Below are 19887 nucleotides of genomic sequence, written 5' to 3'. Positions count from 1 at the left end.
TTGCTACAGTTATGAGCCATAATCTAAATGTCTGATATGCAGCATATCTGATTTGTGACCCCAAACTGGTCACAACCCACAGGTTAGAACTGCAGCTCTAACCCGTCTTCCTTCACTCAGCCTTGGTGTTAGAAACCCCACACACTGCTCTGTGCTCTGGTCAAACTGCAGACTCAAGACTGGCCAAGGCACCCTGCTCTTCTGCCACGTTCACTTCCTGTCAACTGACTCCAGAGTGAAGAACTCTGTCCCTGCTTTCTGACCACCGTTTCTATTATTGCATTTAGGAAACTTCAGAGGGGCCAACATGGCATTGTACCCAGTTACATCTGGCAACAACAACAGCAAAAAGTCCACAGCTTTAAAAAAGTGGTATGTTTCTTGAATGACCACAATGGGAGGAATTGAGGTGGGAAACCGATCACCCAGGAAACGCAGCAGCAGCACATTCACTTAGGCAGTGTCTCATGAGCGCAGGAAGATGGGTTTCAAAGGCAAACCTGCGCTGCTCAGAGTTACGCGCACACTCCCTTAGCTCAGAGAACAGGAGGAATCTGGCTGCCACTTTATACTTCAGATCCTCACATGGCACTTTAAATAAACAAACTGACTGGGAGGATTTTTTTTTTTTCTGTTCTTAAGAAAACATTTACAGAGTTGAAAGGAAATCAAAACAGTAATCTTAAAAATGAAAACAAAACAATGCAGCGAGCTAGATGACTGAGCGATTAGGGAGCAGAGTTCAGCTTCCTGCTGGGTCCTCAGCACAGGGCCACTTGGACAGCTACGCCAGAGCACCAGGGACAGCCAGAACAGCCACAGTCTTTTGGAGACTCATCCTCTCATACAATAAACTGTCTCAAACCAATCAACATACTTGGAAATGAAAGCCAACTTTTATATATTTTTGCTTCCAGTCAAACCTTAATTATCTGAGAAGTCAAAATTCAATTATCAAATATGTAAGAGTCCATGAAGATGGAGTTTAAGAAAAAAAAAAACACATCAAAATATAAAGACTATATCACAATGTTGGCAGGTCACAATTTTTATACCTATTAGTTTTATCTGAGTTAGCATTTGTTTTAAGAGTTGTACAGCCCTACAGGCTTTCATAATTAAGCTGTTTTAGAAAATCTTTTTCTTTTTTAGAAAAGGTCTCATCCTATAGCCCAGGACAGCATCAAACTTGCAGCAATCCACACAGTTCAGTTTTCCTGAGTGCTGGACTGCCTGGCTAAAGAGAAAATTCTCTAAGTGACATTTTTCACTGCACTTTATGAGTATCTTCCTCAATTTTCACATGTGACATCAGAAATAAGTAGGAGGCATTCGTTTCTGAGATGACATTCTTTTAGACCGAGTGAGACCACTCTTAACCTAAGACCCTGGGTTTATACTCGCAACAAATTCCTACAACAAACTCATTGTATTTACCACTGTTGGACAGCGTTGACTTACCGGAGCCGCAGGGAAGGTTTCGGAGAGTTCAAAGGGCTCCTCAGAAATCCAGTGACCCCACTCTAAAGACCACAGTACCTAAGAGGGACACAACACACAGAGAACATCCGTCATGGGTTGATTAGACTGTTGGGTGACAGGTCAGAGTCACTTTGATTAGAGCAAAAACAAACCCCTTAAAGGCCTAGCAGCAATTAATTACTCCCCAGGTCTGAAACCAGCCGCACAATCGCCGTGGCTTTCCGGAAGGTTCGTGGTGCCTGTTTCTGTCATTAGCAAACACTTCGTTAAGAAAAACACTGCACTGTGGATGGAAATGGAGGCTAGTACCCAGCTTGGTGGCTTCTCCTGATACCTGATACCCATCAGAAACAGAGAGGCTTTTGAGACCCCCCCCCCCCCACAGTTCAGGGGCACAGTCCCTCACTGTAGGGAAATCAAGGCAGCAGTTTGAAGCCGTGGCCACAGTGCATTCAAAGTTAGGGAGCAGTGCGAGAGGAATGCTCAACACCCCAGCTTGGCTGCTTCTCCTCTTTATGCAGTATGGCGCTCAAGCTCAGGGCACAATGCTGTCCCTGGTCAGGGTGGGTTTGGCCACCTCAGCGAACCCAGTGAAGACAATTGCACATGGGCAGGGACAGAAGCTTACCTAAAGAGGACAATCCTGACAAGCATGCCTTCACAGCCTGCCAACCTGGCAGTACTGACATAGTATCCTTGTGAAACCAAATACTGAAACACTATCCTGCTTTTATATGAAACGTTATGTGTTAGGAATCTTGGGTTTTAATTCATTGTCCTTTAAAAGCTTTCATAAATATCCCATGGTTTTATGAATTTAAAAAAAAATGAAGTAAGGGCTGGGGGAGATAGCTTAGTTCGCAAGCTGCATGCCATGCAAGCAGAAGGACTTGGTTTTGAACTCTAGAACCTGTACGAAAAGGGGGTTGTGGTGCACTTGTGGTCCCAGTACTGGTGGAGGCAGTGGTTTGGAAAGGTGGTAGGCAGGCCTGTGGGGAATGGGCCAGCACATGGCCGGAAAAAAAAAAAAAAAAAAAGCAGCACAGGATCTAAGAGTCAGAAATCATGCCTACCACAGAGCAGACAGAGGCTGAGGGTGTTCAGCTCAAGACAATCTGTGAGGGTGAAGGGGGACATGGGAAAACATGTCTCCATTAAGAATAGTGCTTACTTGGGGGCTAGAGAGATGGCTCAGAGGTTAAGAGCACTATCTACTCTTCCAGAGGTCCTGAGTTCAATTCCCGACAACCATGTGGTGGCTCACAACCATCTATAATGATATCTGGTGCCCTCTTCTGGCCTGCAGGCATACATGTACTCAGAACACTATATACATAGTAAATAAATAAATCTTGAAAAAAAAAAGTGCTTATAGGAATGAACCCTGATCAAGGAAAATATACATTTTCAATTAGATCCCTGTGGTCACATATATCTTGTCATTTAACCGTCTTTCTTGATTCTTCCTAACTTTTTTTGCCCAAGTGACATTGGAGGGAAGGAAGATAAGGAGAGAGGGGGAGGAGAAGAGAGGAGAAAGATCTTACTAAGTTCAATTACTCTGTGGGTTGAAAGCATTCACATTACACAGTGTTCCCCTTCCAGTCCTCAGCAGCCCTGTGCTATTTGTCCTTTAGAGACACCGCGGGTCGCTATGACCTCATATAATTAGCCCAGGAAATAAAATGCAATTTCAACATCAGGCTCATGTCAACGTGCTGCAATGGTAGAATGCAGTGGTGGGAAATTTGGTACACCAGCGCGAGGCCAGGAGTCAGCCATAGAAATGTGTGTGCTGCTGAAGTTCAAATTCAACCCACATTAAAATGTCAACTGAACCTAAACAATTTCATGGGGAAAATTCATGTTCTCTGCCTTTGTTACTTTGTAAATGTTAGGACAATAAAATTATAAGGCACTTACAGTATGAATTAAGTGGGCAAATTTAATTTCCTTAAAGATAAATGTTGCACAGAAGTAACAGAAAACACTGATTCCATTTCACTTAAGCCACAGAATCAGAAATACAAGGAAAAAAGCCTTTGTGCTTTAGCCCTCTCTTTAGCCAAACCCATCTTTAGCTCAGTCCAGTGTTCAAAATAGGGGAAATCTGTTTTCTGGGCTTTCAGGTGGGCTTGTGAAGTAATCTTATCCAATTCCACATATGGCCCATAAAATACTGAGTAAGACAAAAAGAACCAAGAAACTAAATACAGCCAGGAGTGGGGTTGTATGTGAGGAATCAAATGCTAGGGGAAGCTACCTCCAGGAACCACCTAAATAAATCACAGCATCCTGATAGGACACTGACACATTAGGTGTTAGAGACATTAGGTAACAGAAATGACAGTGTTGATATCTTGCCTTATTCTTAGATGAACCTTGATGATGTCCCTTCATAAGGGCTATGCACTTCCCTCTATGCCAGGGAACCAAATCTCTCTCCTCGCTCTCCCTTCCTCCTTCCCTCCCTGCTTCCTTTCCTCCCTACCTCCCTTTCTTCCCCCCCCCATTTACACACCCCCCCCCCCACACACCCACACACATACACATGTTTAGTCTGCAGGTACATTTGCACACCTGAAGAGTGCCTTGGATCCCATGGCACTATGGTCATGTATGGTTATGAGCAGCCATATGGATGCTCAGAACCAAACCCAGTCCGCTGGAAGAGCAGACCGAGCTCATAACCACTGAGCCATCCCTCCATCCACTCCATATCTCCTCTGGTTACACATGTTTTAGTAATTCCCCTGGGCAGTGTGAAGCAGTCTGGCCACGGTCAGGGAAACTGGAGAGCGATGCAAGTGGAGATGGCAGCTATATATTGTGAAGAAAAAGCAGCTGAAATATGACTGGTGTAGCAAAATCAACATACACTTAGTTTCAGCAGGGACTGGAGGAGGGGAACAGTGCACTGCAGAGACAGCGTGGCGAAATCCGGGGAAATGCAGAGCAGATGGGAGAAAGGTGGCCAACTAGGGAAGGCAGAAGGTCAAGTGCCTGGAGAAGGAAGGTGACAGGCATATTCAAATTCAGCACATTCCCAGAAGCTGGGGAAATAAGGGACAAGACAGCGTGTGGGGAGAGGACAGGCCAAAGGGGTAGCGCCTTCCCTGAAGTGGGAGGAAGGTGAAATCATGGCTTTTCTGTGGGCAGTGAAGCCAGGAAGGCACCCGCTGCCGCTCAGATGTCACCCTGGTGGGTGCTGGGCATTCTTTCTGGGGACACTTATGCAGGAGACAAAGCACAGGAATACTGAGACTGTCACCTGCTCATCCACAGGAGAGCCAGGGCTGCAGCCAGGCTGCACTGATCGTCTTGTTCCCTCTCTGTTGGGTATGGCTTCACCCTCATTGGACAGCAGCTGCGACACGGAACATCAGACAAATAGACAAAAAGGGCAGGGTGATGTCCCAGTGGGACACTTGCCTGTGAGCCTGAGTTCTCAGAGAGTCAGAGCAACCAAGGGGTTTACAAGTGGCATCTCCAAGAAATTGGAACCAAAAGGTTCTCTGTCGTGTAGACATACCCGAGAGAAGACTTTTACTTTGGATACATCTATAGAATCTTGATGAAGGGTGTGAAGGGCACTAACCATCCAATGCTAGTCATCAACTCAAGAAAATCGAGAACCTTCCAGAAATTCTACGGATCCCAGTACATTAGGCAGTTTAGTAGCAATGATATTCAAATGGTGCTCGTGTGTGTGTGTGTGTGTGTGTCTGTGTGTGTGTGTGTGTGTGTGTGAGAGAGAGAGAGAGAGAGAGAGAGAGAGAGAGAGAGAGAGAGAGAGAGAGAGAAAGAGAGCACCATGATCAAGAAGACACCCCGTGGAACCTGGGGACTGAGCTCAGGATGCCAGGCTGCGGCAAGCACCTTTTCCCTCTGAACTGTTTTCACGGATCTCAATTTTCTAATATTTTATTAATGGCTTAAAAAAAAAATCTCAAGGTAAAAAAAAAAAAAAACAAACAAACCTTTATTCGCAAAGAATTTCCTAAGCAGAGACCCTCAGCAAAACTTCCTTATATTAATTTCCAATTTCTCAAGACACATATTTAAAGAGGAAAACAACAGCAAATTATCTTAAAAGTGATAGTGGGTGGCTTGGACTATGGCAAAAACTAATCTGTGAGAGACACTTTTTAAGGTTGGGCTTGAGAAAGCTAATGGCTCCATTCAGTAATGATTAAGTGCTGACATGAAATACAACATGAGGCAGATTCAGCTCACTTGACAGCATTGCTGTAGGTCATGCCGAAACATTTACGAACAGCCAAAGTGTAACTGTACTATAAAATATCAAGTTTATTTCAGAGTTCCGGATAGCCAGCCTTCAGCGAGTTTAGAGAGAATGGATGTGCAGCTGCCCTGATGAAAGGCCAACACCTTGGGTTGAGGATGAGCCTGAGTTAATTAAGCCTGACATGCAAGGAAGTCCTAGGTTCATTCCTTAGCATGACATGAGCAGGTGTGGTGACAGGAACCTAGGCACTAAGGAGGTGGAGGCAGGAGGAGGAGAAGTTAAGATCATCACCGGCTACACAGCCTGGGCTACCAGAGACCCTGTCTCAAAACAGAACAAAATCCAATAGCAACTGGCACTGTGAGTTTTAGGGTCCTAGCGAGAAAGGAGTAAGAGGGGGCTTCTTGTAGGCTGTATAAAGCAACAGCTAATTCATTAAGTCAAGACTGATGGATGCTGACTGATGGCCACAGATTTAATCCATGGGAACCTAATTAACTTTATACTATTCAAGGTTGGCTTCATGTCCACTGAGTCAGCAGAGCAGGGGCTGTCACATACATGGTTTGGTCTGTGTTGGCCACAAGAGTGACAGGATGGTCTGTGCTACCATCTGCCTTACCTATCCCTCCTCGCCCCCCCTGCCCCGCCCCATCAACTGCGGTTTAAGGTGTGGACACATGTTTGGTATTTTCAAGAACAACGAAAGTAATTTATTAAAGCCATTATTTGTTAAAACCACAAATTTCAAATTATAAATTTCTCCCCACCAGATCTCATAGTCTTCGTCTCAATGGTTAGGGTGATTTTTCTCAAACAGCAGAAGTTAGGAGAAATTGGACTGTGTAAATCATTTTGGCTGTTTCAGGGTAATGAATAAAGTTTGGGATTCTTCCCCAACTGGGCAGTATAAAGAACTGATTAAACACAGAGATGCAGACAGCTTGGGACAAAGGGCAAACTAGTTAATCCTTCACATATATACCATGTATCATCCATCTCTATCAGCTGAAGAGTAACCAGGCAGCTAGGGAAACAGTGTGCCAATGTAGTTAGTTCTAGGTAACGCAAAACTCAGAGCAGAGGGAGGGAGGTAGGGAGGAGAAGAAGGGAGGGAAGGAGGGAGGGAAGGAGGGAGGGAGGAGAAGAAGGGAGGGAGGGAGGGAGGGAGGGAAGGAGGGAGGGAAGGAGGAGGAAGAGAGGGAGACAGGGGAGAGACACAGAGAGACAGATCAACAGTTTAATTCTAATGACAAAGTAAATGGTTACTTATGTCCCACGCACTCTGGAGCCAGAAAACGGGAGGTCTGGTCTTCCAAAGAACCCAGCTTGAGCTGGCGGAGTTTCAAGGCAATAATATTTGTTCCAAAATAAGCTATCCCCCTGCATTTCCCCCCTATCTCACAACACCAGGAGATGCTTCCTATAATTCCACACGTTATTTTTAAAGGTACAAGCACGTGCAGTTAGTGGATGCGGTCGGTGCCTGCCACACTGAAACAACTTTCCACATGTCAGCTCTTAATGGTAGCAAATATTTCCAACGCAGTTAATTAAAGTGCAGCATACAGGCCACCAACAGAGTGCAGCGCCCCTTTCTAGTTTCAAAGCTTTTGAAAAGAAATGTTAGATAAGCACATTCAATACTCCACTCCTTAAAAGAACAGTATACACATGAGTGCTTTGCCTGCATATTTCTCCGTGCACCATCTGTATGCAGTACCTTAGGAGGCCAGAAGAGGGCACTGGATCCTCTGCACCTGGAGTTAGAGGTGGTTGTGAGCCATAGTGTAGAGGCTAGGAATCAAACCTGAGCCCTCTGGCTGAGTAGCTAGTGCCCTTGACCACTGAGCCATCTCTCCAGCACCTCCCTACGTGCTTTATTTTGGAGACAGGACCTTACTGTGTATTCATGGCTGACCTGTAACTTGTTATATAGACCATGGTGGCCCCTGAATTCAGAGACTGACCTACCTCTTCCTCTCAGGTGCTGGGATTAAAGGTGAACCAGGGCCCCTGGATCAAAACATAAAACACATCCTTCCTATTTCTTCCCCACTTCCATCCTGATAACGGCCAATCAGAGCTCATCTCCACAGAAATACCTAGGAGTGAGACATCACTAAAAGCAGGCTGTCAAGATTTACCTAAATTATGACTTTAGTAAAGCTCCCGAAAGGTGTCACATGTGGAGCAGCTTTCCTTTGCTGTTGCTCTTTAGGAGCAGACAGTTTCTTAGGCCTTTACACAAGTTGGAAGCTCAGCTGGGAGGGTCTTGCGCTGAGGCCTTCACTTGTTATTTTTTAAAGTCCATTTTATATCAGGCCTCTTATCTCTTTCAGTATAAGCTTCAGTATTAAATTTCCAGGTGTTTTTTTTTTTTCCTCTTCAAACTTTGTATTTCCTTCTGTCCCTCTCGTTCTTTTTTCACTGTAGATGTGCATAAAGGTGATTACTAATAACCACATGACAGAATCAATATTAGTCTGTCTTTAAATCTCCTCCACCAAAGAACTCAGTCTATTACTTTTCTATTGCGCCTCAGGCAGATTCTTGGGACAAGGGCAGAAATCAGCCACACCCTTCATCATCGTATCACAAGAATGACCTCCAGCCTGATTGCCAATATGGCTCCCCTCTAAAACCTCTGGAGCTGAGGCTTGACAGTCTGCGTCTTTCTCAGCACTGATGGCACAGGAAGCCCCTCTTACAGCATTCAACCCCTTTTCTAATCTCAAAGTCTCAAAGTCAGTTTTGTTGTAGTTATCATCAGTATACGCCTCTTCTCCTCCTCCTTCTTCTTTTTTTTTTTTTTCTTTCTTTCTTTTTTTTTTTTTTTTTTTTGAGGAGGGAGCCCTGACTGTCTTGGAACTGGCTCTGTAGACCAGACTGGCCTCAAACTCAGAGTTACGTATGCCTCTGCCTCCAGAGTTCTGACATTAAAGGTGTACACTGGCACCACTGCCCTGCTATTTTCCTCCCAAAGTCTTCCATATTCCTCCAAATAACAGCATAATCAGATCTGTCATAATAATACCCCACTTCTGGTAGTAATTTTTATCTTGGTTACTTTTTATTGCTCGTGGAAAGGTTTACTCAGAGTTTACAGTCCCAGAGGGCTAGGAGTGCATCACCACCATGGCAGGTAGCAGGCAAGCAGACACAGTGCTGAGGAAGCAGCTGAGAGCTCACATCCTGATTCACAAACAGGAAGTGATGTTAGTGTTTTGAAACCTAAAAGCCGGCCCTCTGTGACACAATTCCTCCAATGAGGCCACACCTCCTTGTTTTTCTCAAACAGCTCCACATTGTAGGGATGAAGTATTCAAAGATGAAACTATGGGGACATTTTCATTCAAACCACTATGCTGCCGCATTTTAAAAAATGGCAAGGAATTGAAATTTTAGCGATATTTAAGACAGAAGATATGCAACATATCATCAAAAATAAATAACTTGCCTTCTAAAAAGATATTAACAAACAGAGACTAGATACAGTTTGCATATTGACACACAAGTTTTTTTTTGCAGTTAGGGTTGCTATGGCCATGACCAAAAGCAAGTTGGAGAGGAAAGGGTTTGCTGGCTTACCCATCCAGATCATAGCCCACCATTGGAGGAGGTCAGGATAGGAACTCAAACAGGGCTAGAACCTTGAGGTAGGAGCTGACGATGCAGTGGACATGGAGGGGTGCTACTTATTTGCTTGCTCTTCGTGACTTACTTAGCCTGCTTTCCTATAGAACCCAGGATCACCAGCCTAGGAACAGTACCACACATGATGGGCTGGACCCTCCTCCCACATCAATCACTAATTTTAAAAGTGCCATACACACAGACTTTAGGAGCTATTTTCTCAATTGAGGTTCCTTCCTTTGAGATGACTCTGGCTTGTGTTAAGTTGACATAAAAAGAGCCAGCACGGGGCGTGTGACTTTTTGAGACAGGGCCGCTTGTGGTTTGAGCCACACTCAAAGTAAGCAAGTCCTGCCTCTTCCTCCTGCACACTGGGCATATTTGCAGGTCCCTTAGCAGCCTCACCAGAGCTGCTCTGCTGCCTTGGGCTAGGCCTGCTCAGCTTGTATTTGTCCAGTCCTTTCCACTTCACTAAAATGAAAATGAGTTACTCTGAGATCCTAAGGGTAAACTGCTCAGTCATAGCCACTTTTAAAAAAAGCTATGCAGTGACCAGGGTGACCTGGCATTTCACCACTGAACTTGGATGTCAAATCCAAACATCTTTATAAATAGCATGAGCACGTACTTTCCTTATCAGAATAAAAACAAAGAAATAAGTATAACAAATTCCAATGTAACTAAAATAAATAGCAGAAATATCACTTCACAGTATGAAACCAAAGCACACGTTACTATGACCAACAAGACAACACTTTGAATGTTACAGTTACTAGGGGAAACACTGGATTTTATACTACTTTTAAAAAATGAGCACCAAGTCACATATTTAAAAAGAACTTAAACAAAAGAGACATGAATTACATAGGTAGCATGGCAATTTAGGATATGATGTAACCTAAAATTCTCTAATTTATAAAATAAATTAAATTATTTTTTAATCTATCATTTACTCATTCAATCATTCAACTTTAATCATTTGATTACTCATTTAGTCATTCAAAAAATAAGAGCTGGGCTCCATGTCTGACTAAGTGCCAAGGAGAGTATGACCACTTCTATGCTCTTTATGGGGCTTGTGGGGTGTCGTTAATGGGATAATGCTTGCCTAGTGTGCATAAGGTCTTGGGTTTAATCTCCAATGCAAAGGGGGGGGGGGGAGGAACAAAGGGAGGAAGGGTAGGAAGAGAGGAGCCATTATAATTTAACAGGTGAAGTTACTGTCTTGCTGCAATAAAGTGCTAAGATGTGAGGAGTTCTCAAAAAGCAAACACGCTACATATTTGTATTTGTGAGATTCACTGTATGTGCGCTCTTCTTGGTCTGTTGTTACTCAGCAACACTCAGGGAAAAGGACTCTTGTAACGCTGAGGCGAAGCTGTCTTCACTTGCTCAGGGTGACATCTGTGGTGGCTTGAGGAGGAAGAGGAGAACACACTGAGGACAGGGCCCCGCACTCTCTGTACCCAGGATGATGACTGGTGGTCACATACTGGCAGAGAGGATTGAAGCAAAGGCCCCTAAGTTGTGTATGGCCTGAGATGGCTGGTGCTTGATGAAGTGTTAGGTACACCGAATGCTAATATGGAAGCAAAGACATGCCCTTTCAAAGAAAACAAAGCCAGCTGAAAAGCAAAGGAACGGGTTACTCCCAGCATACTACAAGCTGTTGTTGCAACTTCAGTGGACAAGCTAATGTGGTGCCACATCCGAAGCCCAAGATGTGTTGTTTTCTTTCATAAAGTGTATTTTCTCTAATCATATTTTTTTCTAGTACACTTTAAGAATCAGACACAAAATGTATCACATAGTAAAATGAGTGTTGTCAACTATAGTTTTGAAAAATAGTGCAAATGTCTTTGAGAACCCAGCATTTTTTCTATCAGCTCTCCTCAAAGCTGACATTGGCACCCAAGTCCCATACACAGAGGCCCTTAAGAACGGACTAGCATAGTTCAAGTACAATGCCCCCTGGCAATCTGCTTTAACTTGGGGATAAAGTTCAGAAACCCTGAAAGTGTGGACAGCTGACAGCATCCCATTGTCACTGGCAAGGATCTGAATGATAGATGGCTAATGGCGGCTGTGCAAAGTTCCACTTAAATCAAATTACGGTTATTAACAAAAGCAAGACTGATCAAGCTGTCAGGAATCGGGCTGGGCATGGATATAGTTCAGGGCTCCAGAGCAAGCACAGGGCCCAAGGTTGGGGGTGGGGTGGGGAGTAGGAAGGAGGGAGGGTGTAGGAGAGGGAGAGAATAAAAGAGAGCAAGAGAGCGATTAACTGCAGGAGAGTGCAAGAAAGTGAGGAGTAAGAAATTACTTCAGAACAAAATAATTTCTGTAACAAAGAAGTTGCGGAGGAAAGTGAAGATGCACGTTTAGGTCACTGCTAAAGAGCTATCTAAAGTGTTATCTATTATGTGTATAAGTGTTTGTCTGCATATACATACGTGTAACATGTGTGTGCCTGGTGCCAGCAGTCATGAACTGGAGCTACAGATGATTGTGAGCACCATGTGGGCTCTGGGAACTGACCCCAGATCCCCTGCAAGAGCAGCCTGTTCTAACACTGAGCCACCTCCTGCTCCCTGAAGCATCTTGTCAGCTTTCAACTTCAGTTCCAGTTTAATGTAAAGATGATGCCCCAGAGCTCTCATTCACGAGGAGGGGTATCCAAGCCCCTGATGTTAAATCTGCCACCAGTGGCTCTTGCTGTAAATGAAGCAAAAAAAAAAAAAAAAAAAAAAAAAAAACAGTGTGGCCTCTAAGTTTATGATGCTGTCAGAGGGATGGGGACAAGCTGAGTAAGGCCCCCATTTCCGGATCCTTGGTCTGATTCTTTTAAACTATTTGCCCAATACAAAGACCTATACTTAAAACTGACTGTAACCCAGGGACTTTTTTTTCAAGTCCTCCTTCCCGTTGTTTGCTTGTGTCTATCTTCCTGTATTTCTTGGTGTTGGCCAAGCCTAGGGCCTGTTCTTACTCTTGCTCTTCATTGTACAATCACCCCATGACATTCTAACCCTCTAACACACACACACACACACACACACACACACACACACACACACACACACACAATCTCTCCTTGAATACCTGATAGGAATCTCTAGCTCAGTATGTGTAATTCAGAGATTTCTACTATACCCTAAACCTTGGCCTGTCCATGTTTTCGCCCCTCACTATCCCCGTGAAGAACTGTATGAATAAAAATGTAGGACAGAGCCATCTTGTTCCTTCTGCTCCCGTACAGCACACGTTATCAAATCTGTTGCATCCAGCAGGCTGCAGACCAACTCTCTACACCCTACCAGCACTGCAGCCGCCCTTGCCATGGCCACAGCTGTCTGTCCTCAAGCTGCACTGTAAGGACACTTGTCCTGGCTCCAGGCATCTCTCTCTGCGTTATCCTCACCGCCCTGGCTCCAAGCATCTCTCTCTGTGTTATCCTCACTGTCCTGGCTCCAGGCATCTCTCTCTGTGTTATCCTCACCGTCCTGGCTCCAGGCATCTCTCTCTCTCTGGGTAATCCTCACTGTCCTGGCTCCAGGCATCTCTCTCTCTCTGGGTTATCCTCACTGTCCTGGCTCCAGGCATCTCTCTCTCTCTCTGGGTTATCCTCACCGTCCTGGCTCCAGGCATCTCTCTCTCTCTGGGTTATCCTCACTGTCCTGGCTCCAGGCATCTCTCTCTCTCTGGGTTATCCTCACTGTCCTGGCTCCAGGCATCTCTCTCTGCGTTATTCTCACTATTCTGGCTCCAGGCATCTCTCTCTGTGCTATCCTTACTGCCTGCTGCTGGTTGCTTTGCTTTTGCTCTAGTCACCCTGAAACCCATAGAGGGCAGAGGATGGAGAGACAAAGCCTGCTGCCTCCTAGCTGGAGTGGCTCCCGTCCTTCTGATGGTGACTTCTGACCCTGCACTTAGTCCTTGGCCACCTTACAGAAAAGGGAAGATATGTAAAGCTTTGCTCATGATGAAACCTGTGTTGGTGGCTCATGGTGTCTTCTCTCTGAAAACACGGCTTTGACTCCAGGGGCCGCCACATCCCTCCCAGATACATTTTCCCACTGTTGTCGTCAAGGTAAATGCCAAGGCCCTTATTTTCCAGGGGGATTGTGTGGTTGTTTCTAAAGTCTGTTCTCAGTGCACCTTGTGCCTCCAGTGTGGGAAAAGGACTATAGGATCCTGCCGGAGGGACAAAAAGATGACAGAGGATTAGAAAAGAGCTCCAGACAGAACCCTTATTGTAGCAGTCTGTGGCCAGTTCCCTGTGGAAAGAGTGCTTGGGCACACCCCAGAGGACAGAAGCAGGCAGGCTCCACAGCTTCTCCTCTGTAGAGAGAATCTATATAACTTAGTGGTGAATCTGTAAGTCAGGTGTGTGCTAAGAAAACCAGTCATTGCCTTGGGACAATATCTTCACCGAAGCTGTTTCGTGGACCCACGTTAAAGCCAGATGAGTATTTCTGCATCAAGTTCTCTTCGGGATGCGCATTTAGAAATGCATAAAGCTGCAAATGCTCTGCAGGGACCAGTGAGTTGGCACACGTGATGAGCTCTGTAGCCTGGAGCCCTTTGTGCCATAACCTGCAGCGGAGATGGATGAAATCTCTCTGGAGCGAAGCCCATGAAAGCTCAAGGGTGGCAGAGCCGCTCAGGCAGATCCCTGGAAGCTTGACGTCCTTGCCTGCCAGGTGTAGCTGGAGCTAACCCAGGACTGCGTACACAGCTGCCCACCAGAGAGGCAGAGACTCTGGGTGCAAATGATACAGGGCAACTGCAATATGCCTGAAACAGCCTTAGAATCTACTGACTCAAAGGTTAAAAAAAAAAAAAAAAAAGATGGTTTCCATGATGCCTAGTGTTAGGGTTAAAAAATGAGATGGCAAGTGACAGATATGATATAGAGATATTTATTTGGGGAGAAGGGAAGTGGAGAGGAGTTGGGACCTGAGTGGGACCTGAAGGGGGAGAGAGAGAGACAGAAACAGAGACAGAGAGAGAGAGACAGAGAAGGGGACACCCTTACAGAAAATGTAAGAGAGAAATGCAAGAGTAAGAGAGAGGTGGGTGGTGGTTTTGCCTTTTATAGTCTGCCACACACTTGGTGGCAGGCAGGCAATGATGTCAGAGGTTGTCAAGCAACCTAGAGGCAGATCAGATTGGCTAGCAGATCTGCTTGTGAGCTAACATTCCTTCCTCTTTCTATAATTAAAAATAAATGAGGACATTGGACTGTTTTTCATGTAAGTAAGTTAAAGTATATAAATGAAGGTTCATTGGAAACAGTTCTTGGCTGCCATGCAAGGTGGGAAGAGAGATAGAGAGCGATTAAAAAAAAAAAAAAAAAGCAAGAGCAACACAATGCCCAGATTTTATGGTGAAGGGGAAGGAAGAGCCCCTGCCCTGGGAAGTTCAGGGTAGAGGGAAGGGCATGCCAGCCATGTCCTGCAGCAGATAGGGACTGAGGAGTGCTGGGAGAACCTGGAGTTGTTTGCCCCGGGTCTGGAGCACATCACCTAGTTCTGTGTAGTCTTTGGAGGGGAGAGTAAGATACTGACCACGCGGAAGACAGAGCTGGTTCTGGGTGTGGCCAGCTTTGCTTCTAGAACAAGTAGCAGCGAAGCACTGTCAAGTGAGTGGCTCAGACCACACTTGCATGGCAGGCCCAGCGCTATACAATGGACTCCCTTCTTAATGCCAGTAACCCACAGGGAGAAAGCCTCAACTTGATCTCATCATTCTAAGGCAGAAACTCATTTCGCTCTTTTGGAATTAAAAAGCACTTAATTATTTATAGTAAGCGCCTTAAAATTTTGTAGAAATATTTGGACTTAGAGAGGATTTAACTTTTAAAAAACCTCTTATCTAGCTTTGTTTGTGAGATGTTTAGAGTTGGCATTTTAAGATAGGAACATGGGTTGAATTCTTCATGGCTGCCAGGCTGTTTCTGACTAGAGACAGAGCTGGAAAAGGGAGGGGCTGGGTCACAGGACACTCTCCAAGTCTGTTAGTGAGCACAGCGGTTGAAGAGCTAGAGCCAGGCTGCAGAGGAGTCACAGGAATAAGAGCAACACTGAGCAAGGCACAACAGGGCAACAAGTGTCTAGTGACTCCTACAGCCAGCAACTGTCTGGCACACTGAGTCCAGGTGACACTGTCAAGTCAGCTATTTTCTGCTGTGTGCCTCCTGGTCTCCCACAAATAGGGAGCCACAGTCATGCCAGGTGTGGTTCGCCTATGTTTCTGCCAGGCAATTCTGTCATGAAGTCAGAAAAACATGGATTACTGCCTTTCCAGAAAACAGAGTGGACACCAGGGAAATTAATGCTTTGGGAGCATGCAGGAATCACTAGCCACGTTCTCAGATGGAAAATAAAGAAAGATTAGGCAAAAATTCACACCAAATTGTTTTGCAAAATCACTAGGAGTCTTTGTGACTAACTGGCCACAGGCAGCCATCTGACTTTGGAAGACTGCTACAGTGGTCTTTCACAGAGACTTCCCGAGAACACTACACAAGCCCTGAAGTAAAAACATTCTCAGAAATGTTTTCCTTGGAGCTAAGTTTTGCATGCTAGCCAAAGAGAATATTTTAAGAATCCCCCAACTGCACTAGAGATGGGGTTAGAGGAAGGACTGCAGAGGTTGAGGTCTTCTGACAGCGAGGTCCATGCCATCCTTCAAGGGTGCAGTATGAAAGGGTCATAATGTCCCTAAGACTATATGCTGCAAATTAAGATGCAAATTAAGTTGGACGCTAAGCTTTTAGAAACCTTGGCCTTGGTCATGGTGTCTCTTCACAGCAATAGAAGAGTGAACGAGAGACTTAGGCAACACAGTAAGGAGCTTTCTCTTAGATGGCTGAGATATAAATCACATAATACAGTTTAATGGAGTTAAAATCTGCATATACATATTAATATTACAAGCAAACTAATGCCTGTCAGACCTATTCTGGACAGCTGATATTCACTGTTAGAACTGTACTCTTAACTGAAGTTGCTGTAGCTGAGGCAGCATTCTCTCCTCCTATCTTCTACTCTACAAGCAAGGAGACAGGAAAACAGAAAAGACCTTCTCTTTGTTTCCAAAGGTTCATCTATAGGAAGCCATAGATATTACTAAGTCATGAAGCTAATGACTAAATGCAACGTTGATAAATCTTACTGAAAATGTGCATTGGGCAGTCTAGCATACAGCCTTTTGGAGATGGGGTCAGATAGGATGCAGGGGTTGTCAAAGAAGATATTAAAGCAACAAACAAAAAACCAGCCAGGTGTGTGGTGCATACCTTTAATTTTAGCATGCAGGAGGCAGAGGCAGGAGGGTTCAGGCTATTCTGGTCTACACAGTGAGTTCCAGGCCAGCCAGGGCCATAGTGAGATCCTATCTAAAAACAAAAAAGGAAAAAGAAAAGAGAAAAGAAGGAAGAGAAAAGAAAAAAGATTGACCAGCAGAGAGGAAAGAATGGGCCAGATATAGTCAGAGGCCCTGGAGGTCTGTCTGGTGGCTCTATAGGGAAGAGAGAATGGACCTGGCTTCAGAGCAGGAAAGATGAAAAACCAGTAGAAAACACCAGCCGGTAATGGTAAGCAAGCCATGTGTGAATACCCTGTGAAGGGCCAAGCCTTATCCTAACTGCTGTGGCAGCCACAGAGTGACTTTACCCAGACAAGCAACATGGCCAGCACTAAGAGTTATTTTTAAATGACTTGTTCCGCTCTGTGGAGAATGATGTATTTAAACAGTCCTGATTTAAGTGAGCCGTCTAAAAATAATGAAGTAATTGGAGGACCTGAGTGAGAAGCTCTCCCTGGCAGCTGTGAAGTGGTCACTGTCAGTGTGTGTTGTGCTGTGATGCTTGGGCTAGGTACCTTGGGGCAAAGTGATGCTTTTGGAACACCCTAGTTCTGGAGGAGCTGAGATGGGGCTTAAGCCATGGGTGCTGAAGATGACAGACTGCCAGGCAGAGAGGCATATTCCAGAGGGCTCAAGGCCACTCAGGGGTGGTGGTGGTGATGGGCTGACTATCATTTTGGTACCAGAACTATTGACGCTTGGGGATGAGGGAGAATGAGGCTTCTGCTTCATTTACAGAAAGGCCTAAGGAGCAGACAGAGGTAAATGGAGCGAATGCATGTGATTACTGAAGAACGGCCGGACATTGAGCAGAGGTCTGAAGGTTCTAGTATTGTCAGGTCCAAACGGTACCCCACTCCCACCCCACCCTCCAAAACAGGGCAGGTCGCTGACTCATCTAAAATTGAATTTAGGCTTAGCTCATCGTGGACTATAGAGGATTTTTGTCAGTTAGATAAAAGCCAGCAGTTCTTAGGAATTTGTAAAACTGGTTCCCATCAGTGAAGACACATCAATCCCCTTTCCTCTGGCAGAAGTGTCACATGGCTAGACATCAGAGCTCATGTTGACCTCCAACCTCCCTCAGTCCTTAGTCACAAGCTCTATTCACTTCAAAGCCCATGTTAGTCTCCTTCCTGCTCCAGCTACTCGGCCTCCTTAAAGCCAACCTCCACTCTTTTTTTTTTTTTTTTTTTTTTTTTTTTGGTTTTTGGAGACAGGATTTCTCTGTATAGCCTTGGCCATCCTGGACTTACTTTGTAGACCAGGCTGGCCTCGAACTCACAGCGATCCACCTGCCTCTGCCTCCCGAGTGCTGGGATTAAAGGCGTGCGCCACCACGCCCGGCTCACCCTCCACTCTTACTATGCCACACTCACCCTCTGTCTTGTTAGCCTCTCGTGCCCTCACTGGCCTCCATCCTCTGTCTCTTGCTATTCTCCCTTCTCTCGCAGATAGACAGCCCTAGCCACGTCCAGTCAGCTTCTTTTTCTCTCTGCCTCTTGATGTTCTCTCTTATTCACAACAAAAACTTCAACTATATCATGGAGTGGGGGTGTCAGCTGCTCCTTTACTGTGCCCCTCACATACATGTGTCTTTCTGTAACTCTTGTGTGGTCTCTCCTAGCTGCTCACCTCCCAGAGCAACAGAGTGGCACAGACACAAGGATGGATGCCTACTTTTGTAAGGAACACCCTTCTGAAACATGAAAGAAAGGGGAACTGAAGGATAAAGTGTTAGGGACATTTTGAGTTAATTCACCTACTGAAGCCCAGAGATTAAGTCACACTTCACACAGACAAGCAGAGGCAGTTCATGGTTTTCATGTGGGCCCTGGGATTTGAACCCAGGTCTTCATGGGCAGCAAGCATTTTAGCAATTGTGTCTCTCCCTAGCCCCTCTTAAGCCTTTTGTAACAGGGATCTATGGGTTATGACTCAGGAAAGAGACTAAAGCCATTATGAAGAGTACATGTGTAGCTTGTTTTCATAGTATAATCCTACAGGATTAAATTAACCCAGTATTACTGTAGGACATTCTTGGGTGAGGAGAAAGGGGCATGGCAGTCAACATACCACAGTAACCAGAGCTGCTGCTCGCATTAGCAGTAAGCTAATGGGCTTTCAAGTGACCCCCTAGGCTGACGATCAAAGGAAAAACACACTGGCCGACAGACCATGGCAATTTTTATAACTATGAAAACGATGATACATTTTAAAAGACTGCCTTAAATGCACAGAAAATAACGTTAAAGACGCATGTGTGCTTGGCGAAAGATATCCAAATGGGATTAGGGGACCATGTTTCATCCTAAGCAAATCCATCTGTGCAAACAATCTCTGGATTTGGTTTTTTGGCTTCTGAGCCATCGTGAGCGTAGTTCACATCTCTCCTTAGTCAAGCACACAGCAAGGCCGACCGGTGTGTGGGAAAAACCAGCTCGTGCTTTCACTCCGAGTCGGTTCTGATCTTGTTTCCACCGGAGCCCGGGACTTTATCCTGCGAGCTTCCGTCTTCCTCTAGCTTCACCACACTCTGAATGACTCACAGGGCGGCTGCAGAAGAACACCTTCCCCAGCTCTCAGGAACACTTACTGGCCCCCAGGTTGCACTTCAGTGCACGTAAGCATAAGCACTTCTGCACGTGTCACCACCTCAGATCACAGGGATCCAGTGAGCATCTCATTTTAAAATAAACAGCGAGTGCAAGGCTTACCCATTCATAGGAAATAATCCAGCAGCCTCTGGCGATCCCCATCAGCACGTTCAGGGTGCGGACAGACTTCCCCACCAGCACGTGGGTGGTGGACTCGCAGACCTCGGCTGTGAATGAGAAGCCCTTCAGTGTGTTCACCACCTGGATGATGAGATTCTGCTTCCTGTAAGACCAGAGAGGGAGCTGTCATCCCATGTGGCATCAGAGAGCCAGAGGCTCAGAGTCTGGCTTCATTTGGGTTACAATGGGACATGGGATTTGGGGAAACAAGAACATGTCAGCCCTCAAGTCTAAGCCCAGGAGGCTACCCACTGTGTCTGCAGAGCCACAGGCTGTGATAGGGACAGCATCGGCATTGGTAGCCACTCCACACCAGTCTACTGCACACTGATTAGTACTTCTCTGCATAGTTGAATCAGTGTGTGCATGTTC

At 45.5% G+C, this 19887-nt stretch overlaps 1 protein-coding gene across 1 annotated transcript in view; it reads right to left on the bottom strand.

The window, feature by feature from the left end:
• Window positions 1-1141: 1141 nt before the first annotated feature.
• Window positions 1142-19887, bottom strand: part of Mcph1 (microcephalin 1) — an 85901-nt gene continuing 67155 nt past the window's right edge. The window contains exons 11-12 of the mRNA XM_051169452.1: window positions 19456-19618; window positions 1142-1539 (exon numbers count right to left, since the gene is read on the bottom strand). Of these exons, the coding sequence (XP_051025409.1) occupies window positions 1414-1539; window positions 19456-19618 (289 nt within the window). The 3' untranslated portion in view covers window positions 1142-1413. The remainder of the gene's footprint in view (window positions 1540-19455; window positions 19619-19887) is intronic.

The sequence above is a fragment of the Acomys russatus genome, chromosome 27 (genome assembly GCF_903995435.1).
Source record: "Acomys russatus chromosome 27, mAcoRus1.1, whole genome shotgun sequence".
NCBI classification, from domain to species: domain Eukaryota; kingdom Metazoa; phylum Chordata; class Mammalia; order Rodentia; family Muridae; genus Acomys; species Acomys russatus.
Note: the sequence above shows the minus strand (reverse complement) of the source record. Positions and strands in the feature narration are given on the sequence as shown.